The sequence below is a fragment of the Nipponia nippon genome, unplaced genomic scaffold, assembly GCF_047370975.1.
Source record: "Nipponia nippon isolate SJK-2023a ecotype South Korea unplaced genomic scaffold, ASM4737097v1 scaffold_9, whole genome shotgun sequence".
NCBI lineage: Eukaryota > Metazoa > Chordata > Aves > Pelecaniformes > Threskiornithidae > Nipponia > Nipponia nippon.
The window spans coordinates 13,958,446-13,983,562 of record NW_028262413.1 but is presented as its reverse complement, the minus strand read 5'-3'; the positions used below and the strand labels follow the sequence as shown (position 1 = coordinate 13,983,562).

At 40.5% G+C, this 25,117-nt stretch overlaps 1 protein-coding gene across 1 annotated transcript in view; it reads right to left on the bottom strand.

The window, feature by feature from the left end:
- ITPR1 (inositol 1,4,5-trisphosphate receptor type 1) overlaps nucleotides 1–25,117 on the bottom strand; it is a 186,296-nt gene that overhangs the window by 151,087 nt on the left and 10,092 nt on the right. Inside the window, exons 3-4 of the mRNA XM_087744237.1 lie at nucleotides 15,171–15,278; nucleotides 11,339–11,409 (exon numbers count right to left, since the gene is read on the bottom strand). Of these exons, the coding sequence (XP_087600363.1) occupies nucleotides 11,339–11,409; nucleotides 15,171–15,278 (179 nt within the window). The remainder of the gene's footprint in view (nucleotides 1–11,338; nucleotides 11,410–15,170; nucleotides 15,279–25,117) is intronic.

Sequence of the window (25,117 nt, the reverse complement as noted above, 5' to 3'; positions counted from 1 at the left end):
TCTAGTGTTTGAAACATTTGCATGAGACATGCCAACCTAAACGCTTTGACTTTCACAGCAAGATAACAGTATTTAATACGAGCTACTGAGCTCGGATTTCTCAGCATCTCTGCTAGCCTGCATCCAGACCAGCACAAACAGCTCAGTTACCAGTTACCAGCTGGCAGAAAGCCTCCACTTGAGCTTCCACAAAATTACACCAAACACTGCATGCATTTTCTCCTTTGCTATGACCACAAAGTCAAAAGTTTAAAAGGCAAGTACAGTGCATAAGAAACAGCCTCCTACAGATGCAATTTTTTTTTTAATGCAAATTAGAAAAATCAGCATAGATATGTTTACAAACAATACTTTTTCTAGGTGAGAAACACAAGGCTTCTTTATAGCAGTTGCATTTGTTAGGGGCCACTAAATGCTAATCTGGGATTTTTATAACTCCCTAACCCAACCAGTCAGTTGCCAAGCGAGGAAACAAACTGGTATTTTCCAGTTTATTCCTAAAGAACCAGTAGGTGCTTCCCAAGACTGATCTCAAAGCAGCAAATTCCTTTGTGGATCGCAAAAAATGCAATGCAATTTTCAGAATCAAGAACCTTCCCCAACCACTCACTTGCTTCCTAGCATTTGGATCACAAACTTTAAAGTTACGCAGGAAAGACTAGAGATTTTTACACAGACAGGTCCCAAATCACAAGGAGCTTGACAGATTAGCACTGGCACCTTCATCTCCACCCAGCAATGTGAAGAACTCAGCTGGAGGTGCTATTAATGCATCAATAATTGAAGAAGAGAAATCACACTCAGGTGTTGACACATTAAGTACTATACTTCATCTTGAAAGATGAATCCAAATTCTGCAACGAGAAGGACAGGGAATTCAATCTCCGGCAGCAATGTGGGAAGGGAGGAAGACGCGAGTGTCACAGACTGCTCACTGAAGACAACTGGGAAGGTGCAGTTTTTGTAACAGCACATTTTTATGGCTGGCTATGCTGGCAGCCTCACCGTTTTTCTTCTGACTGCTCTGAAATAGAATTACTTAGAGCATTACTTCCCTGAGCTTACAGCTGAGGAGATACCACCACTTTAGTCAGGACTCTTGTTCAGTGAAGAACAGGCTACCCAGAAAGTAAGAAGTGAAATTATTTAACTTCTGGGTTGAGGCTGGGTTCCTCTTTCACTAATGACTTTCATGTGGCACTTGGACACAGTACCTGTAAGATGTCCTTGGTGCAGGTACTTAGCATATCTCTCTCTTGTGTCCTTAAGTAAATGACCTAAATTGAAAATATTTTTGAACTGTAAGTCCTTGCAAAACATAAAGCCTTATTTTTTAGGTAACGTAAAATAATCTAAGCTTTTAGTATAACTTACTGCTACTACCAGCAGCACAGAACTTCACTCTATCCTAAAAGCAACAGAGAAGTGAGAACCTACAAAACAGACTCTCCGAATTCGGAGTTAAGACACGCACGAGGTCCTCAGGAGCGCCACACCAGACTTATCTGCTCCCACTGAAAAATGAAACACCTCATGATCACACTGAGTCAAGGGGTAAGAGGAAATCAAATTTGGTCACATAAAAATGTAAAGGGTAAAAAACTTGAGATCGTTCATACCTCTGCCAAAGTGAAAACTAGGTATGGTTTCCTAAAGTTTACAGGGAAGGCAGCTGGGTTTACAAGGCAGAAAAACACAAACCCCAAAGCATAAACACGCTAATCTGAATTGGAAGATCCAAGAACATGGATCACACCTTCCTGTGACTGTGTGCTGTATCAGGAACTATAAGCTACATGTCGCAGAAGCAAAACCAAGAGAGCCAAGAAGATCTGCTTCACAGCTCAGCTATGCAAGTGTCAGCGCATTCAAGGTGAAAAACGTTTTTCTGAATAAAATTCCACTGCATTTGTTACCAAATGTTTGTGCTTCTACATATCCAGGACAGTCCAAAGCTAAGTCTCAGGGAATTCACTAAGTTAATTACAGTTGCTTTTGACTAATTACAGGCACTTTTAAGCTTAACTGCAAAGCACTGTTAGAAGAGGTAAGGATTCATTAGTAACTCACTCTGGTTGACAGAAACAAACAACAAAAGCTACTACCAAATTGGTAAGCATCATTTAGATGCTCCTTGCCGAAATCTTCTTCCCGTGCATTTGGTATCTCTCAAGCACCACGCAGTAAGGGAACGCTGCTCATCACCGCGCGACAGAGCAGGCAAGTTGGGATGGAGAGCTGGATGCCAAAGGCTCTCGTCTCAGCGCTGCCAGCAAAGCTGCGTTCCGCTAGCATGATCCTGTACATCAGATTTGCAGAGCAGGCAGTTCAGTTTCCTTAGCTGCAAGCTACCATTCAAGATGCCACAGTGAGAAAAATTCAGCATGTTGGTGACTCCAAAAAGCTACATGGGCAATACGGTTCAGCCAGGCAGAAACACTGAGCAGGCTGAACGAGACCTTAAATTTCAAACAGAAGTGAATAACAGACAGCTCACCTAGCTGCCCCCCCATTTGCATATTACATATTTTTCTTATATTAATACCCGAATAACCAACTTGCACATAGGAAAACCTGATAATTCATCGCAGTTCCCATATTGCCAAGAAACAATCTTTGACTCTAGGTTACCACAGTTTGATAAAATCTCACCCAAGGCTAGGTCAGGGAGCCTCAGGAGTAATAAATGCACTCTCAAGTTAGGTGTTCTGGACTGACGGAAATATTTTACACGCCAGACCTTACCAACCAGCCCCTCTCCAAATCTACTCCTTAAGTTTCTCAACACTTGAGACAACCAGTGAAAAGCTGAGGATGCCTAGTACCTAATACCTGGGAGACTGCTTCCCTCACGCACAGTTTTTTTTCCCCACAAACTTCATGACTTCATCCATCTGCTTCAGTATTTGTATCCTTCTATATGAGTAAGACTCCTTCATCTGCAAAGCACTCAGGCTGTACTAACAAAAAGCACAACACTAGCTCTGAAGTTTATTTGAAGGTCCTCTGGAAGTACTTAGTATTGATGAGACTCACCAGCATCTCAGTCTTCCCAGCTTACAGAACAGACTCTGAGAGCTTTTAAAAGGAACAAGGTAGATTGAGTGCACAAAAGAGCACAACAGTTGAGCTACCCTAAATATTAAGCAAGCCACAAATTTTAATAACTTTGCTATATTAAAAGATATGCACCAATGTCACCCCACCCCCACAATTCATCAAGGCTTTTCACTCCCTTGGGCTCTTGTGACTAAGTATAATATTTCATTAAATATCCTGTTCATACTGGCTTATGTACTAGGGAACACACTAATTTTAGAAAACTGATTAGCTAGTTCTTTCTAACCGAATGTTATTGTAGCTAAGGTCAGATTTTGCACTGAAACTATGGCAACAAAGCCACAGTATTCTTTTGTCTACAAGGTTGGGGCTAGGTTTATTAACAGTACTGTTCTACTTAATAGCTAAGAACTGCTTTTTGGCAATCCCTCCCTCGATCCTACCTGAAATACCCTGAACTTTCCACAAGGGAAAAAGCTCTGACCTGTGAGAGCTGTTAAGAAAGAATGAACATTCAAACTAGCACTTGGCCTATTTCGTCACTTTTAGGACATGGTCACTACACCAGCTCATTTCCCCTGTTGTCCTGCATAGTATGTCTCATCAGTACACAACTACTACCCACATTCTTTAAATGGGCAAACGAATCACATAGATCATAAAACTTCACACTAGGAGTTCAACTAAGTCCCCCCTTGTTCTTTTGCAGAACCTTAACCAACAGATTGCGTTTTTCATACAGCATTCCAGTTATGCATATTAATGGCCGCATTCTTTTTCAAAGGAGCTTTGCTCTTCCTTCATCTAGATGCAAAACATCCAAGATGAAAGCACTTCAAAACCAGAAGTTGGCAGACAGCTGTTTGACCACAGTACTCTCAGTACAGATCAGCATGCAAATGCAGCCTAGCCAATCTTAAGCGCCTGTGCCTGGTATCCCAAACAGACCTGTCCCCTCTTCTTGTTCACTATCTACAACTTTTTAAGGCCAAATTGAATAGACACTCCTGTAATCTGTGCCATACAGACCTTTCCCATTATGGTCTTGGTACTCCATCACTAGGACACAGCAAAACCATGCTAAACCATTTCAATTAAACCAATAATTATTTAGCCAATCATTTATCCAGTGTTTCAGCAAAGCACATCGGCATCATGGAGTTGGGATGTCTTTAGGATGTCCTGGTGCTTCAGCATGCATAGCTACCAACTGGACTACAAACTTGTCTTGTTTAATAGGCCAGTAAGGAACCACACTGCAATAGACAGGGCAAATTAAATAAAACCAGCTTTTCTATTCACTCTCAATGACAATACTTACCTTCCTGTGTGGGGGGAAAAAAAAAAAAAAAAAAAAAGGTTCCTTCTGGTTCCTGCATCCAATCTCTATTGGATTTCACAGCAATGCAAGCTGTTTTCGCACATTTAAATAAATTACAGGACACAGCAGCTACACAAGTTAGAGTATAACACCTATTCTCCAGCTGTGCTCATAACAGGAAAGCTCCAATTCCTCCTCTGCTTGCTAATGATTACTTTTATGGCTTGCTATATTAATGAGCCAGGCATTACCACAAAACCCGTGGATAAAAATGGTTGGAGATGAGGCGTTCATGATGTTCCTCTGAAGTCACCAAGGGCCAGCAGAGAAGGCAGTGTACATTGCCCACCATCTCACCTGAACAGAGGAAGGAGGCGTGGGTGTCCTCATGTAAGTGGTGCATCAACTCTTCATTAGGACTCCCTCTCTCACAGGGTTTTCCAAGCTTTAGCAGATATAAAGCACATTTGTCTGTATGAAAATGCAATGCTTCTGACTTTCCAGTTTTTTTAAATACCTAAATGCCACAGTGACAATTGTCTATAACATCTGCTTGTACGTAGGATGCAGTGGGCTAAAGATTCACATTTTAGAGACAGTGCTCAGGATTTCTTCATCATATAAAGGGCATCGAATTCAAATGCGTACTAGCAGTTGGCAGTTTTCTAGTACAGTTCTATAAATACTGAGAATCATACTAAAGGATCCCTTATCAAGGCAGTGAAAATCTATTTTAGGTATCTTAACTATATCGATAGATTTTTCCTATTCAAAATGATCAATGCTTGAATTTTGAATAAGAAAATTATAGGCACAACATGAGACTGTATTTTTATCATTTTTCTCTTCCATCATACCAACCCAAAAGTTTCTTTTGATTTTACACTAAATCATGATATTAGTACTCTTTTTGAAAAGGGGCTAAGAAGCATAATTTTTTCTTTTTATGGTGTTTGGCCATAAAACAGAGAAGTTAGTTAAGTGGGTATTTACTATTGTTGCCCCACTTCCTACTTCTGGTATTCAGTGTGTGCATTTTAATCTCTCCTGGACACCTCAAAACTGAAAAGGAATAACTTTTCTATTTCTCTTCAAAACCACCATACTAAGCTTTGAACTTAGCACTCAAGCACTCTCAAAAGTTCTGCCTCCTGTATGAAAAAGGAATGCTGCTATTTTATCTGCTAATACATGGTTATCAGAGTGAAAAAGGCTGTATTTAGACATTTGTTTAAATATTCCTTAAAGGAATCTAGGCACCTTAATAATTAATATACCCAAACATTTCACCAGCATTAGAAACTCCATGTTCAAAGAGAAAAAGGAGCCTAAACATGGCCATGAAGCCCAGTTCTATCACCTCTCTTCTTCTCACCATTATTGCAGGAATATGCCCTCAAACCTCTGCAAAACACCCACTCAAACTCATCTAATGTATGCAGAAAGTCATACAATTCAGACTATTTCACATCAAAGTTTAAAAAGCAATCTGAGCTGATATAATTGCTTTCACCAGAGTAGATTTGAAAAAGTATGCATGGAGAGCATACAGAGAGCAATAGGATTTGAGGCTACACACTTACCTGCAGCTGAAGACGTGATACCTAATGGCTTATACCACAAAAAATTCTTCTTGATGAGTACAGGGGATGGTACTGAACTTCCTTACCACCTAGAAAGTGCATTTCTATATGCTGCTAATATTTTTCCAGAACTAACAGGCAGAGGATCTGGGTATTTGTTTTAGTTTGTTTCTTTAATATTCTGAAGTGTCTGGGAAAACTATGTATGTGACCCTTCAACTGAAAATTCCCTTAATCTCAGTTGTAATGCCAAACTATAAACAAGCTTGCATTGGCTAAATAAAGCTAAATAACTCCATAGCCTCTATCAGTATTGCATAAATTATATGTTTTCCTTCATATTAAACAAAGCAATAGTGTATAGGTTTCACACCATTGATGGCAAAGCTATAAAGAACAAAACATAACTCAAAACATTTCTGTGATGGACAAGTGTATTGACTTTCACCAATGCTGAGCACAAGGTGAATTTAAGAGAAATCTATCAAAAGAACTTGTGTGTAAGGATATATGTATTTTTTTTTATACATATATACTTATATATTAAAGCTTCTTTGTAGCGCCCAGCTCATTTCTTCTACTGAAGAGGAACTTGTAGTTCAAAAGCCAAGACCCTCAGTGCTAGCCCCTACCACCACTAACTAACCTAAGGCTTTGTGAAGGCAATATTCAGAAAGAGCATACAGTATGGATTAGGATCAAAAGAACAAACGGAATTTGAACTACTCATCTTCTGCTTCACCATGAGGGTATTTTAAGTCTAAGATATGGGTTCATTCCTTGAACATCTTGCCAAAAAAAGAGTGTTGCCCAGCAACTACTAAAACAATGTTCTGGAAGGAGGTAGCTGCTGGACAAATTAACCCAGTAAGTGCCCTTTTTCCTGAGTTTTGTACAGCCATTGCAAAGCCTCTGGATCCCTGGCAGACAGATCTGCATCCCAAATAAAGAGCTGTAAGGAATTTCCTGAGAAGGCTGTCAGACAGACTGTTTCGGTGTAGTAGCAGTCTTGCATTAAGCAAACCCATTTGGCTTAGCACAGCACTACGTTCCAATACAAAATGAACACAAATAAAACCTCTGCAAAAGCACATACAAACTAACTAACAGAGCACAGAACAAACAGCTAGACCCCAAAATTATCAGCCCTGGGCTGTGCTTCAGCTTCACCACTATTGCTAGGTCTTACTTTAATTTGCAAAATAGCTATCCATCTCTGTGCACTCAAGTACGAATGATTTCTAATGAAACACTGGTGCTTTTAGCCTAGCTGGAGGGTCAGCTGTAGTTCATAGTTTCCACATAAATCCATGCATATTAAAAGGATGTTCATTTATAGTCACTATTCAGATGCACAGTCATACTCAAAGACGACAATTAGAGCAGCGATTCCAGCTTTATAAAGTAAGTAAAATGTCTTTTTTTTGTTCAAAGCAGTGCAGATAACCAAGGAACTGTCACACTCTCTCTTTTTTTGGAGACTCGTACAACTAGGATTTTTTCCAGGAATCTCATCTGTACACAGTATATTCAGACCAGTTAAGTAAAGTACTCTTTCGCAAGAATTTTCATATTAACATTTTTAAAAAGAAACAGCCTAATGAATGTACTCTTAAGTCTTAACATTTTGCAAGGCAGTTTTAGAGGACTTTTGAATTAGTTGGAGCTGAAAACATGAAGGGCCAGAGAAACACTGTACTTTAAAAAAAAAAAAAAAAACCACCATATTTAAAGTGGATTCAGAAAGCCAGAGTAAAAAAAAAAAAAAAATCCACTGAAACCTCACAGACCATAATTACCATCCAACCTCAAACCACTAACTTCAGGTGCTATCTACTTCTGATTGGGATGGGAAAAAGGAAGAAAAAACCCCCCAGCCTTCACACCTTCAAGTGATCAAACTAATATTAAGGACCTAGAGGCACAACAGCATTTAATATGTGAAACAACTACTGGCAAACACTCATAGTAACTTGAGGCTGCGGGACTTAATACCTTTCTTTAGAGTTCTTTCCCACTCTGGCACTTCAGTTTTTTCCAATGCTCCCTCTGAACTTTATTTTTATTTTTTTAAATGTCTCATTTATACTTTTACATCACACTCCAAATCTCACCTGAACTCTATCCCATCTTACTCTCAGCCTCCTCTTACATTTCATCCCTTTCAGGGCTCCACCACCACCAGATTACTCTGTCAGCCTACTTTTTCCACAATTTTTGTCAACAAAGCGAGCCCTCGTGTCCTCAGAATACCTCTGTACGTTTTCCTCCAAGCAGACTGAAAGGCTCTATCGCTCCCGTCTCCGACTCCAGTCGTGCTGCTGCAAATCGTTCTGTTCAACCCAGTTCAACCAAACACACATCAAGCTTCCCTCACTGAATCTTCCTCAGGACAACTTGAAGCCAACGTTTTTAAAAGGAGTGACTTACTAGCACACAAAACCCACCTCCGTTTCAGTTATGAAGTATGAAGTGCTTGGTTTTACAAACACATTCCTCAGGCAGGGACTATTTTCACACCACAAGCAGGTCATCAGCATTTAGGGACAGCATATACTCACGGCTAAGTATTACTGTCAGCTGCCTTTGGTATGAGCGTGGCTCTCTCCAGGAAGAAGGATGGTGCATGTACACCACCGCTTTGGGCACAGCAGCTCTGCTGTATTTCAAGGGTCTAAAGTAGGGAGGAAAGAAAAACCACCACCCTCTAGACCAGGGCCCCACTGCTGCCACGAGATGCAACTGATTAAGTGTAGCCTAGGCAACAAGACTTTTTAAAACCTGAAACACCCATGGCTAAGAAAAAAGCAGGATGGACTAATTCTGCTACTGGATATATATGCTTTAGTTTCACACTACTTTTTCTTCCATATCTAAGCAGTAAATCTTGCTTCTAGATATCTCTCATAATTTTCATGCTTAATCAAAGTGGTATTTACAACTGTTTTACATCTGCCCACAGAAGACAGATCTGCTCAGAGAGGCTTAGAATTACATTTCTTAAAAATACTACCTGAAGCGAGATCCTCAAGACTGATCACAAAGTCACAGGTTCAGTATTCCTCCCAGAAGGTGACTGCAGATTTTACTGACCTGCGTCTGGACACCTTAAAGCACAGCTTATTTGAAAGCGGATTCGCACATAGATATAAAACAGGTTATAGCATAGAGGCGTTATTCCAGTACTGTGTAAAGCTATAATGTGAGTCACTTACATTTGATTAATTTTGGTCCTGGTCTAATGAGATTTTCAAAAGTTACTTCTCAGTTACCAGTGCCAGTGTTTTACACCTGTTTGAATTCAAACCAAGATCACACTTCTTCTCAGGCCTGAAACTGCAGTGATCCTGTCGGCTGTGATGCCTAGTATGGACTATGTGACATCACTGAACAAACGTGGGCACCACGTATGAGGTTTACTGGATACCAGAACGTTTCCACATCAGTTCCCATGCTGCTACTGTACAAAAAGTGTCTTGTGCTACTGGTCTGCTGTACCTGCGCCACTGCCCAAGGCAATGAAGACTAAATCTCAAGTATGGCAAAACTAAATATTGGGACTACTGAATTACATTCACCAGATGCCCATGATTGCTTTATATCCCAGATGTAAATGTTATTTGGAGAAATGCACCTTAGGGAAGACCTTGTGTTCCATTTGCAAGGGAGGTATTTTTGCAAGTTGTCATAAAAACACCAAGTAAGATTGCAGAGACATGGCTGCAGTTCCTGACTTTGCCCAAGACTTCCCGTGCAACACCCCAGCCAAGCCTCTGGGTGCCTTTGCTTCATAATAAAAAAAGGGGTATTTTCCATTTGTGTTGAAGATGGTGCGATAAACTTCATTATTACTTCTTCTGAACATATTTATCGTGGAAAGCGTTTTATCTTAGACTACACTTATAAAGCATGTGTATAAAGAACAGAAATGCCTGCTAAAATTTTATGACTTTTGTTGCCATTTACCATTAAGCATAAACTTCCCCATGAAAGCTTTACTGAAGTAACTACAAAGGTTGGAAAAGGTTCACACCATTCTTTCTCCATGTATAAATTATAAGTAATATGAGAACATTTACAATGTCTAACCACAATGTTTTATGTCAGACAAATGTCTCTCTGTACTTGCAGTTCCTAAACTGTGCTAGCAAGAACTGCCTTTTTCTCATTCTTTTCTCTCTCTCTCCCCTCCCCTTCTTCTACACCCAGCAGTCTCAGTCAAATCTGACTTTATTCCTTCATATGATTTTAATGTCAAGAAATGCCTAGAGTCAGGGCTCTATTTCGTGTAACACCATTGTTCTTTTTCTGGAGAGCTTAACATTGAATGCTAAAACTTCCCCAGGTTGCCTCTTCAAGTATTTGAATCATCAGCTATTTAGTTTTCCAGTAAAAAAGGAGAAAAAGCAACGAGAACTCACAGACTTCAGCGATATTCTAAAAACAGTATTTCATTATGGGACATCTTCATGTCATGGAAAGAAAAACAAAACAAAACAAACAAAAACCAAACAGCAGCAAAAACCAAAACCAGCAGTACAGAAGGTATATGATTTTCAAGGGCAATCACCTGCAGTTCTGGCCAAACCTGAATAGAATTGTGGTAATTCTGAGCCACTGATAAAGGCAAAGCATAAGCAAGAAAACAAGATTTATCCAACAAAGAAACAAGACAAACAGTTGCTGCTACATCTGAGAACAGCAATATAAGGTAGATCAAATTTTTAAAATATGTGGCTGAGCTATCCTTTGGGTAAAAGATACAACCAGGGGGTGAAAAAAGAAGAATTCAAGGTCTTACGAAACAAAAATCCCAGTTAGTGCTTCTCTTCCTGTTGGAGACTTTTCTGAAATAAATCAGCCCAAATCAGCCCTAGCCAAACTGTGCAAAGAAGTAGGCATTAATTTCTTATCACTAAGCATAAGTTTCCTGGCAGAATGAAAGCAAAGTCAAACGTAGTTAATATCAAGTGAGGTCAAACAACAATAGTTGTGAGAAACATTTGCTCCTTTTCATTTTCCTCTTCCCTGAGATAGGTTTGGTACTAAATGGCATGTATGATAGTATGGAGAAAAAGAAATTAAACTTATAGATACCTTGTAAGTTTGGATAGATCTGAAAGCCAACCTCAACTGGCAACCCCATCTCCACCTCCTCACAAAGCATTCTTTTTAGGTCCCACAACTCACTTCATAAGACATTCACACTTATATACTTTTTTTTTTTTTCCCGCTCATGAGTTGCCCTTCATGGAGGAAGAAGACACTAAAATATTCTATAGAAAGTGTGGAGGTCAAAAATAGTTACATGGGATTGCACAAAATGAAGGACTTCTTCCAACCAGAAGGGTAATAAGCTGTCTAATAAACTTACCTCTAAATTTTTTGGGTGGGTTGTTAAGATCACCTGCTTCTGGCTGTACAACACACCGATCATCCACAAGGCTGCAAAGAAATGAGAAGTAAAGTGAGATTCTACTCCCTTGCAATTGCTTACATCCTTGTTAGCAAAAACAAAGTAATTTATTTGCAGTATTTTATCTGAGTGGCCACTTCAGCAGAAGACATTCCCCAAACGCCAACTTATGCCAAATCTTTCTAAGACGCATGCAGCTAATTTTTACTGTTGCCCAGAGCTATGCTCCTGGATAGGTGGGACAATAAATAAGTCATTGCTCCTGTATACTGCATCATCTTTATGTCCCCTCCTTGAGGTGCAGACAGAACAGCCCATATTCTAGTTAGGTGAGAGACAGCCTTAGAACAATTATTGCCTCTTGGACAGATTTGAATAATGTTTTTTTGCAAATGTGTTTATATGAAAACATGACAACTATGAAAACTGGACACTGCCCGTATGACCCCTCAAGTATTAACAAAAGGCAGAAACAATAGCTGCCACAATAAAAATTCACTCCCAAGAGAAAGAAAGGCATAGATGCACCCTCCTGCTCACCAGTCATAAACACAAGATACGTCAAGGGATCGAACTAACCTCCTCCTGTTCTACCAGGAAGGAGGTAAATGGACAAGTGAACCCAAGAGATTCCAATAAGGAATGCCAGGACAGAGCTTTTCCTGTGAATACACATTGGCAAAATACCCACAGGGTCAATTCAAATCCCACAGAATAAATAAAATAGTTAAGATGCACCTGTCACCAATGCTCTGCCCTTAGCATGCTTTGGATCAACATGGAATTACACTTTTACCAAACACTACTTCCAAATTGTGAAAATGCAACTGTAACCAAATATTTTGCAGTTTCTGATTTGATCCTAAATGACTCAATTTGGCCCCTTAAAACCAATCTGTCAAAGAGGCTTTCTACACAAAAGTAGAAAGTAGAACTCCAAGGTCTTAAAGGTCTGAGAGGTCCATTCTCATGCAGATTCAACTTGAGAAAGATTGAAACCTAGAATATGAGAGTTGTTCCTTGCAGAGGCTGGTCACATGCAGGGAGCATCTTGAGACAACAATTATGGAAAATAATGAAGTGCATAAAAATTAAGAGATCAGAGAGATTAAGTGGACTCAACGGTTCTATGCATCTAAAATTTGCATATGCAAACATTCAGAGTAAATTGCTTTTTCCCCATGGATTTTCTCCCTATTCAATATTATATATACATATATGTGCTACAACAAGAATGGTAGTATTAATATTTGAGCTGACTGAAACACCTGCTTCTAGTGAACAAAGGGCCAAAAAAATATCAAGTCAAATGGGTTACTCTGATCATCCCACACAGAGAGAATCTCAGTGCAATGTATCCCTCATCCTGAGATTAAATTGAAAGTAAAGAGGAACTTCCCAAACTACTAAGAAGAAAATTTTACATGGTGAAAAACACAAAAGAGGATATATGGTACACTGGTAATCATAATGATGACAGCACTGAGTTTGGGAAACAGCAAGAGTAAAGTCCTGATTAAGCAACAGTCATGTCATAGGAATATTAAATAGGAACACTCTTGAAAGATTTAGAACAGCATTAGAATGTACAGTGGTATCTGTTTCTCAACCTTCATTAACCACATGAACAAGTCATTACACATTGTTATGACATAAGACTGTCAAAACTCCACATGGTATAGAGTACAATTACACTGAATCTTTCCTTTGCTTCTTTAATTTTTCCAGGACAAAGACTAAATTAAATATGGGACAAAACTAACTTGATTATGAAGGCTTATTAAGATGATAATGCATTTCATGTTTCACATGGCAATTGGGATTTCTGTCTTAAATTAGGCTCAGAAGATGTGTGGCCATTATATAATGCAGTTACCTTAAAACAGTACTAATCAAATCAAAGAGGATGCTTCTAACACTAGGGGATCTTTAGACCTGCCATGGGAACACCTCATCAAGCCTAGAAAATACATGTGCTTAGTGCCTGTAATGTCTAAAAGGACTACCCATGGTGAAAAATATCTGCTCAGCAATGCCATCAAAAGCCACAGCCACTGCATAATGTTCATCATGCACTGTATGGGATTAAACACAACATAACAACTTTCTACTTGTTCTGGAATTATTTACTGCCAAACTTGCTTCAATACTAGGAAGAAAAAAAAAATAGCCAAAGGTATAGTATCGCTCAATTCGTTTTGCCAGTTTTCAGCAGATAGTATTTGGCCAGTTACACAGCTGATCGAATACTGCAGAGCGTACATGTCATATTTGACGAGTACCTGGGAAATTTGTCAAATACATTCGCCAAATACTATTCGACCAACCCTACTTACTACATCCCTTGCTTTTATCATACCTTCTTTCCCTTCTGGCAGCATCCCATATTTTCTTCTCTTTCCTATAATAGATCATGGTGCATCTTCAGTATCTGCTTCCTTCTCTGCCCCCTTATTTTCCAGAATCCTAATAGCTAGAGGACTAAACCTACAAGTTAGTTTGGAGTCACTTAGATGAGATTCCAGCCCATCGTTTCCTGCTGAGAGACTTACCAGGATGCTGTCTTTGTACCCTGCTTGGGAGCTCCATTTATCAGATGCATCTGGACAGTAGGCATCAAAAAATTTGCTGTCACTGTACCCACCCTGAGGCCCTTATGGCTACTGGAAATGAGAAAGAGCATGTTGTGTGCGTGCCCACTCACCATGTCATCAAGCTTCCCGGTTGCTTCTTTGCTACTCATTCAGTATTGAAGTACCACAGCAATGTGTCATGCATGCTATTTCCCTCCCTCTAATTTCTCACGGCTTTGAAACAAGGTGGCAGATGTGCTCTTTGAGCTTCTCATCCAGCCCCCTGCAAGGTCTTCCAAATCAGTACACAGCTCCACTGCCAGCTTCTGATGTTCGGAGAGATTTCTCCTTAGCAGCAGTTGAGCAGAATAAAACATACCCTGTCACTCGTCAGAGCTGTATTTCAATTTCACGGCTTTTCTCTGCAAACTCTTCCTTTTCCTGTGCGAACGGCTACTTTTTGTTTAATGAAGTGGCATACACTTCTTACTGCTTAAGAGGCATTCTCCTACAGAGCACCTACTCTGATGTCTTTGCAGAAGAAAGCGCAAAGGAGCTCTGTGGGGAAGCACGCCGGGGGCAGGAGCCAGCAAGGCACGGCTCCCACCGCAGCTCCAGCGTGCTGGCCATCAGCAAAGCTGGAGATTCAAAACGTGTTCTCCTTTGACTGGAGAAGAACAATTTTGTTTGTACAAGAAACCTCAAATACTGTAAGAAAAGACAAAACTAGTCATAGTGGTAAGTTAGTGGTATATAAACAGTTTGGCTCAGGGCTTTTTTTTTTTTTTTTTAAACTACTTACATTGCCTATGCTACATTCTTTTTTCCAATCAGCAGATTGCACTGGGGCCTATTCATTCCTGACTGCGGGGGGCAGGGAGGGACAGGACGGGACACACGGATGGACACGGGACAGACAACAACATGAAAATCATTTGCTTGCATTCATTCCCTCTACCCACACCTTAACTTGGCAAGCTTCTTCCTCCCCACCAAGTATATCGAAACCACATCATAGCCATCGATACACTCTCCATTCTCCCAACATCTAACTTGTCATATTAGCTTCAGGTCATTTTTAAATTTAGGGCCAAATCTGTACATAAAGCTACCTTGCTTCACCCTCTATTTCCTGGGAGTCAGGCTCAGGATAGCTAGCTGAGTTCTGCTAGTCCTTCTTAGGAATGTTTTTAGTGTAAGAGAACAGCTGTTCTTACCCCAAAGTGCTAATAAATCCATTCGTTGAGCCCTCTGCATAGAGAGAACAAATATCTCCAATATGAAGGAAGCTCGACATCTTGTCAGTCATCTCTGGCTTACTCCCCCTAGAAGAATAAAGCACAATGTTACTATTTATCAGGCAGAATTTCTCGGTATAAGCTACTGGAGGTTACAACAACAGGACCTTTTCCTTTTGTTTGTTCATTGGTTTGAAAAAACTGAAAAAGTCCTTGCACTGGAATTTCAGGTATCAAAGAAAACACAGCATGTCAAAATGCTTGCTTAGAAAAATAAACCAGAGAGAAACAAGCAGCTACTGGCATCCTATTGGGTGTGGGACTGTTTTACGGGTAGCCCTATTCGTCCCAACAGACACTCAGCCATTTCAGTCGAGGCGTACCGACCCGTTTCGTCCCACCTGCAAGAGGGAAAGGGGGGAGAAGAGTGGGCTGCCTCAGTTCAAGCCATATTATTTGTACCATCTAAATCACAACACATTTCTTTGCCAGATTCTTTGTCAGAGTCAAAGGTAGGTTTGAGCATATTTTAAAGGTTCTCTGGTGTGCTAGAGCAGTGCTCCTGGGAATTGTAATGTAAAATATTGGCATGATTCATGTCAACATTTTTTGGTCATGTCAATATTTTGACAACACTGAGGTAGCCACCTGCTTACAGCTCTAGTCCCAAAGACAGCATTAGGTAAAGACCCACTGAATATGCCTGACAACAGATTTTGCATGTAAAAATGTAAAGATTAAGATTTTTCAGAGTCAAATGCTTTAAACTACATATGTATCAGGAAGCCAAATCCCTGTGAAATCAGGAATACTTCAATCATGTTTTTAAAATAGATTGCCTAAATGTAACATTGAGAAGACAGCCACTTACTGTTGTCAACTTCCACAGTAATAAAAACTATCCTTATTTTCTTTAAAGCCTCAAATCCTGGACCGAATGATACAAGACCTACCTGTCATTTAAATACATATAGAAAAGCGAGTTTCTATCTGTCCCGGCAACAGAGACAAACAACATGAGCCCAGATAAAAAGAAGCCCAACTGAACAGATTTTCAAAGACGTCTTTTCCAAGACCATTTACTGGGTTCTTGAAGATCCTCTGAAGCCATGCTTTTTGATCACTGAGTTCAAAACACTGAAATCGCTTTCCATGTGAGGTTTCAAACAGCAGGCAGCAACGCTGCTCTTCCAAGCTGCTCCTTCTTTGCAGGCTGGTGACTCGCTCTGCAAGGCAGCCCTGCCAGTGAACACTGCCCAGGACCAGACTCCCAGATTTAAGGGAAAATAATGGAAAACACTTTCACCCGACATCCCACCCAAATCAGTTTTAAATGTTCTACCACCAGGAGAACTAAGCAGCAGGAAATTATGCTTATTATGGAGCACAGCCCTGACATTGTAAAGGGAATATTCCCTTTCACTGAACATTATCTTGTTTACTAAAGTGTGAGGATCAAGTTTATTAAGCAAGGCTGGAGCTCAACAAGGACAGATTCATGGAGATTTAAAAGTTGATGTTGATAATGCACTGCAGATATGAAAGTGCAAGGAAAAACCTGAAGCTATGCTTTTCTTCTAACAAGTTGCAAACAGCTATCCCTCCTCACTGCCTCACCCCCAGAGTATTGGTGGTGGTGGTGGTGGTAATAACAACAACAACAACTTTCATTATTATTAAGTCAAAGCACATTATAGACATTCTCATGCCTGTAAATCCCCCTCATCTGTACAATTAAAAACAAATTCAGAAAAAACAAAAGATAACAGGCCAAGTTCATATGCAGGGTAAAGAAGTCTCAGCCCCTCTGAAATCAAATCTGTGTGCATACAGAAGCAAACCATTTGGCTTCAGGTTGCTTGTTTAATGCCAAGTACTTCAGCCACTGCATATGTTCTACAGTCCGTTCCCATTCCCTCTTGATAAATGGACAGAAAAACATCACTACCTATTTTAAGATATATGCCACAAAACATCAGAAATATGCTGAGTGACTGAATTAGCATCACTAGAAATACAGCTTTCCCCATTTCCTGACTTGGATCTTAACTATGACCGTCATACTAACAACTTTTAAGCCCTCAACATTAAGCTCAGCCCTAAATCAATACAGCCCAAAGCAAAAGGTATGTAGGTCAACAAGAAACGTAGATACTTCCAAACAACCCCTTTTTACAACAGCATTTAAGGTACCCCATTTGGGGTGTGAGGGGGATTAATTTACTGGACTACGTCATTTTTCCTTTAGAAGAGGCAGATGTTCACCACAGCTGTTCCCAAGAGAATATGAAGGTCAAAATTATTGACTTCCATTAGAGAAGAGAAGAACTTTTTCTTGGGAAAAAAAAAAAAAATTATCTCAGACCATTGACCAAAAACAGGCCCAAGGATGGACAATCAAATTTCTGCATTGCTTTCCAGAACATAGCCTCAATTTTCTTATATTTTCATTATTGAGGAAGACCCCAACACACCATGCGGTATACCATGATACTGTAACCCCGACATACCATGTTGTATACCATGCTAGTGTAACCCCTAAAATAAGCCCTTTTGCAATTTATTGACATTTCCATTAATAAAATGTTTAGCAACTTTACCTATAACCATTATATGGTTATGGATAACAGAAAGGTAGTTTTAAGTCTGGAAGTAGTTCAGGTACACAGTATGATTGAATTTCATTGCCAGTCTGTTCACCAGGTCCTTTTTAAATTTTTCTGGGCGAGCTTGCAAAGCCTTCACTAAAGAGTTGAGTTCTGCTTCTGTGCACCTCAGGGTGCACGCTGCCTGCGGCACCGCTGAACCCCAGCCTCTCCTATTCCCGAACAGGAGAGCCATGCTCCTCATGCTTCCTGCTGGTCACCAGCTTTGCTGGAGTTAAGACTTACAAAGGGTTGATCTGGCTACAATAACCTAATTTTTTAAGGCTTTTCTCAGGCATGCAGTATTTAGCACTTAAATCCTCACTCATCCCTTTCTTGTGTTCTTTTTGATTACTGTTTTAACACCGATCAGCGTGATGTTATCTCCAACGCAACAGGAGATACTCGGATGGAGCGTGCCTCCGCTACTCTCATGAAGCATGCTGCCAACTCCAAGTAGAATGAGCCTCTTTGTAAAATACCTATCTACCCTAAGGCTTACCCACAGCCAAAACTAGTATGGTGAACACTGTCTACATCTTTAATAACTGAACATCTACGTTCTTTAATAACTGAATACCAAAAGTCAGTCCACTTGACATTTATCTTTAAACATGCTGTTTCTGAGGTTGGCCGGTGCTCAGGAACATGCTGAACTGGCAGATGGAGGGACTAAATGACCCAACAGGCCTCCTTACATACAAGATTTACAAGTGAAGAGAATAACTTCTAAACTGATTTAGCTTACTTCAAAGCTGCTTCTGTAGTCTCCTCACAAGGGACTCGTGACACCTAACAAAATTACTCCACTAATTGATCAATTATTTGCATTAAAAACCAAATGATCAGCTACCACAAATTGAATTGCAAATGTGAATTTTCCACCTCTGATGAGAAGGACAACTGGGATATCTGAGACAAAAAGTAAAACTGGAAGGTTTTCAAGAGCAAAGTTCCCAGGTACCCAGTTTGAAAACCTTTTATCAACAGCTCCGACTGTCCACATCAGCTAACCACACTAATCCCCCCAAAATCAGACCTCTATGGGAATCTTCAGCTGGAGAACCGAGAAGTTGAGGCACTAATAATCTGTCATCCTCGGCACATCTATCCAAAGTTCATAGCACAGGCAGGCCACAGGGACTTAAGAGAACAGGGTCCCTCTTGGACATGCCAGCCGAAGCATCCGTGAGCGTCCCCTTGGCCGAGGAGGGGACTCCTCCCTTCCCGCATCATGCCAGCCAAAGACATGAGATGACCACCAGAAGGCCCCTGGAAGCGCAGGGCAGGAGGATTCTCACACACACTCTCAGTACCCAGCTCTTACAGCTAAAAGCACAATCACACTGCTCAAAAAGCAATTGTGCTCAGTAGACAAATACAACCATTACTCTGCAATTTATTTACTTTAGATACGCCAGTGCCAAGAGCAATCGATTAATACTAGAGGAGGGACGGCCCTAAGAGAACGTTTGTAGTTATTGCTACACACAATCCCAGTTTTAATGGCATTTTCACATCCTCACAAGAGAGGAGTCCTGCAAGAAATCCATCGTGTTCCAGCCATAACACGGCAGTGCCCCAGCCATAGAGCATTGTTGTCGCCTTCCACTTAAACACTGGGGGAAAACAAGATTCCTTCTAGGTAAACTTACTTGAAAAATCGAAGATAAAGAAGTGCTCTGATAAGGAAACGATAGCAGTGTGGCAATATTAGCATACAAATCTAGCAAAAGTGAGTCAGGTTTCTCCAAACAAGTATTCCGAGGCTTAACTCAGGTGGCAGCAATGTTGACAGCAGCAACCCAAGATTTTAAAATAATGTTCTTTTCCCACTAAGCTGCAGACTCTAATTTTGACAGATAGAAAGTCAGACTTAATTTTTAAGATGAGAAATGAAACGTGAAATAGAAGTGGACTGTACATGGAGAAGTAGACTGTATCTACCCATAGACATCAAAAAAATACCTGAAAGATGAACACATTCTACAGTATTTTTTAAGCCTTGACAGCTTGAATTCTTTTAATTATGTTGGTGATGACTTCCTCATGTATATTATCTATATAAAAGTTAGTGTGTCTTTAAGTATGTTTTATATACAGTTTATCTGTACAGGAAAATAAAATTAAGTCTCTGTTTAAGAAGTTACCCCTAAAAAAAATATATAGAAACCTGCTGAATTTCATGTGAATTGCCAGGTACTGCTTTACAAGTAATTCTGCCAGTCTATAGCTCTGCTCTATGCGACTGGATCTGAAAACACATTAGCTAAATCCGGGCAGTGAATTAAACCCAGGAAAACTTTCTATTCACCCCAAAAGTTTTAGGACTTGCCTTTCCCCTGCTACTCTATACTGCTTTGGTGAGCACAAACCTGTATCACAAGACTCTGAGTTTGGTCTTCTGACTGAACAGAAAGTGCCATAATTATAGGGTTCATTTTTTATTGTTTTCTTACTTATAGATTATTTTGTGCATATCCTCAAAACAAGCTGCATTTCATATAGCAAAAGCCAATGAAAAGACATACAACCTAAGCACTTTGACAGGGTTTGTACAAAGCCCTTTACCATCAGCACTACCGATCCTCTCCGAACCAAAGGTGAAGTTCTGCAGACTCTCCCTCGTAAACTGCTTCCACTGGCTTTCAGGAAGACTGAGAGGGCTCGGTCATATTTTAGGGCACAAGCAGATCATATGCTTTGCTTGATGGCCTTGAATGAGCCAGTATAAGTTTCATGTAGTCACTGAAATTCAACCCAGACACTTCAATCCATTTTCTCATGAAAACACATTTCATAATGGTAGTTAAAGCAGAACTAACAGTGCAAACACTTAGAAATCAAACTGACTGTTAAATATCAAATACCTTAATGAGACAGCTGCTTTTTGAAGATCTCAGAATAGGAAATGCAACTGCTTTGTAAACATTTCACACTAATTTCTCCCATCACTCATCTAGATCTTGATGCTAAGTTAGAAAAAACAGGCTTCAGAGCAATGCTGGAAGTTTGCTTTCCTTGAATAGTGGAGTCAAGGCCCCCTTTTGAAGTCCCTCCTTACAGAGACTGCTTGTAACAAGATTTTTGCAGCATGCTGTTCCTCATCTCAAGCAATTTAATGCTGAAAGGCTTTTCAAAGAATCTGAAGCTATTTTGCCGATGCCATGTTTCACGTCTGCTTTGTGTGGGATTTTAATACTTTAACCTATGACTGCAAATCCTGTTTGTAAAATAAATGAGACCAAATATGTCTTATTGCTGATGGTCTGATTTCAGCAACTGGGATACAAATTACTTAATCTTTTTAAGATGGTTCTAATGATGTTTGTTTTGAGCAAAAAAGCTCCTTGCTGTGCCTTGCAGTCCCATGATGTACTCAGTTCTCTATTATCGTATTTTCACTGTGCTTTAGTGCTCAATTAAATAGAGACTGGCAATTTTATTTGTACCGTTACAGAAATTGGAGCAGTACTTTATCAAAGTCTTTTTCACTATTTAGGTTGTTTAGGTAAGAATAGAATCTCAAACTGTACTTAACTGCTTCAACTTCATTCCTGCAGATAGGAAACTCCACAGTGAAAGTTTACTTTTGCTTCAGTTTTTAACAGAAAAAAGGTCAGAGTTTAAGAGTAGAGAGATAACAGAAAAAGCAAACACAAAGGACTGCTTAATGGCATAAGCTGTTGCCACGCATGTGAAGAATCATCCATAAATTAACAGATATCGGTAACATTACATCAAGGCTTGATCAACTGAGAACCCACAAGACCAGGTAAGTCAGTGTGTTCAAATCAAGTAGAATGGGGTCCTTAATATTTGTAAATTAGGCCAAGCAAGCTAACATTTTTTCAAATGCACCCAAACCCTGACTCCCTTCATTTAAGTGAAAGTCCAGTGCTTAAATAATTTGGTAAATCCAACCTTTAGAAGATTACGTGGCCAAAAATTTGGCCCTGTAAGCTTGATCCAATGTTTCTCCTAACTAACGTTTCTCTAATGATTTCCATAGTTTTTTGGATAACACCCACCCAGCATTCTGTATCTATTTTTACAGGTGCAGCTAACTTTTTAAAAACCGGAACCAAAACCTGATGTTTCCCAGTCTTATTTCAATAAAAAAGGAAGGTTTACTCCCCGAGAGCTGTGAGAAAGATTCACAAGAGGCCCATTGAAACAGCCAAAGCAAGGAGGAAGTGCTGTATTTAAAAGATCATCTAGTGAATAATCACTCTTCTGGGGCTGCAGGACGAAGCACTGTCATTTGCAAAGCTTCTGACTTAGCAAATCTAAAAGGAGCTCTTTGCACACACCAGGGAATGACAAACACAACGGATTTTGGGTAGAGTGCCATGGTCCAAGCGGGCTATCTCAGGGAAGCTTGTTCACTCCTCAGCTGAGCACCAAGTCAACAGCAGAGCGAAATAAAAATCCTGCAGTTTCTCAACCACCAAGGCTGTTCGTAGCCCGCGGAAAACGACAACAGCACAGGGGACCCGTAGCCCCGCCATCTCGAATGTCGGGATCCTCGCCCTCGCATGCTTGCAGTGGGAGGCAGCTCAGGAATCACGTTAGGTTTTGAGAGGGTTCAACACTGCTAATTTTATGCACATTTAGTTACATTTTAGAGATTACACATTAAAAAAAATATCAGTGTGGTACATTTATCTACCACATGATCTTGTTTTCCATTTAACTGCAACCTTTCATGTCCAGGAGCCTGCCATCTGCCGACAAATTGTCATTTGATGAACCGTTAGATTAAAGAGGAGAAATGCACTTTCTCAGAGAAAGTATTTTTCCTCCTAACTCTTACAACACAGCAGATTTTTCTATAGTTTGCAGTCTGAACAGGCAAGATGGAGGGTGTGGAAGAGGGGAAGGAGGAAGCAGCACAGCGCCATGACTTTCTCAAGGACACAGAGCGGGTCAGACTCAGAGCCCAGATTTGAACCCAGGTCTCCTGAATCCCCATCCACTGGTTCACAACCGCCCCTCTTCTCCCAGGAGGAAACTCAGTCTCATTGCACATCTAATCAAGCATATGCTTCCCCCTTTTCTTGAAGGAAATTGGAAGAGGCATGTAAATTCAAACAGCAAGATGATGGCCAAGTTAATTATGTTCTATTCATACTATTTGCCACTCCACAGAAATTTTTTAATTTTTTTTTTTTTTACGAAGTTATTCAGAAGTTACTAATTCATAGGTGCAACCAAAGTCGGTTTAAGAAAATGGGAGAAAGAGATAAAGTAACTAATTTTGTTAACTTAAACCTCAATAAATCCTCAATACAGGAAAGCAAACATGCATGATGTCCTTTTCTCCTCAGAAAGAATGCCTGCATTTTTTTTATTTGCCCATTGGAACCAGACAAGCTAGTTACAGAAAATTCAGGTCGAAAGTAACACGCTTGTAACAACGTGCTAGGCAGAAGTTACACTTTGACAGCGATATCTTACACAGCAGCCATCAGACTGATGTAAGAAACGCGACTGACGGATCGTGTTGACAGGCATCTGCAGAAAGCTGAAAAAATAACATCTATTTGAGATACACTGTCGGGGGTGTGTGTGTGTGTGTATCATTTTTTGTTTCAAACCAAGTATGACCTGACAGCATCTTGTTAATCCCATTAAAAGTAAGAAGCACTTACTGAAGTTGATACTTACTGAAGTTCGTACTTACTGGCTCTAACCCTGATGGGAGAAGGCAGCTTAGACGTCAGCCTCTGGATGAGGCCCCTACAAGCACACTGTGTTTTCCAGCATATTTCTATTAGAAGGAGAGAGTTGGAACGTACCAAAAGAACCAGGGCAACCAGTGTCATGGGGAAAGAGAGCAAGCTTGCTTTATAACACCAACTGGGGTTTGGCCAAGAAACAAAAAATAGCCAGGGAAGAAGAGGGTACAATTTGATTCAGTCCCAATTTCATTTTGCATGGCTGTGTATCTACTGAGGCTTCACCACAGAACAGGCTGTCTCCTACAGCTCCATTCCTCGCATCGAGCCTCCACGCTTCCTTCCTCACAAGATACACGCTCTTTAGCAAATGCAATACTCCCTAAATTTACCAAAGTATTTTCCTTCTGTCTGTCTCACTAGCCTTCATCCGCTTGCATCTGCTCATCTCCCTCTGACCCTACTTGTCCAACGCTTTCACCCTTCCCATGTCCTACACCTCCCATTTCTCCCTTCAGCAATACTGCACCTTGGCGGGGGTTCTCTGGCCTCCATGGTGGCACTGCTGTCGTTTTCCACGGCTGGGCTTTGCTGGATGTCTCCTGGCAACCTTGGGTCCCCGCTGGCAATAAAGTTAATGCTTTTCTTCCACTAGCGAGTCTCTCCTATTGAAGGCTTGTAAGTCGCCTCTTGTCTTCTAAGACGCAGCAACCCCTGCAAGGGTAAGCTCGCTGCTCTTCCCTCCTAGACACCTCAGCAGGCATCCAGGTCTGCAGACTAAAACCTAAGTGCTTGTGAGAAGCAGCCAAAGAGGAGGAGCCACTACCAGCACATGATTAGCACATGTGGAGAACCACTGGTGGCCAGGGGACCTACTTTGAGCCCTGCTGATCTAAAAAAACCCAATAGGCTGGGCTCCCTTACAGATGAAGGCTCCAGTTCCCAGGTTGACTTGTACGTGTTGGCCCCTCAACAGTAATTTTCTGGAATGCAAGCACAAGTCGTTCTTCTAAAGCAAAGGTTCAAAATACTGTACCATCTTATCTCATAAAGAGCATTAGCAACTGAATCTACTTAACCCTTACAGACGGAGGAGTGGCCAAGGACTACAGAGTTATTTTAATAACAAGTTTTCAATTAACCCTTTAGATCAGGCATCATCAGCCAACTCAGGTATGTACCTGCCTTTGTGTCCATGCATCTCTTCTCGGAGTGAGATGCAGACAGGACGTATCCAGACTGCAATCAAAACTTTTTTCTTCAGAATTTCTTGGCAGATTTCTGCATTTCTGAAGAAGTGGATAGGATGGGCCAAGGCCCAAAAGAGATGTTTGTAAAAGTTTCATGCTAAACTGCTACTAAACAAGAAAAAAAAAAAAAAGCTACAGCCTTTTGGCAGTAGCCATTTTTTGGCCTACTGTGTCCAGAAGTTTCTTACATGTACAGGCACAGAGATTACTGTCTTCTGACTGCAGACATCATGCACATGGCAGGTATGAGGGGAGAATGAACTGTCTGTGCGCATCACTGCATTTGGATCCACTAACCAAGCCTCTTTCCTTATAGCTTAGTATCAGATTACTCCAAAAGCAGAAACTTT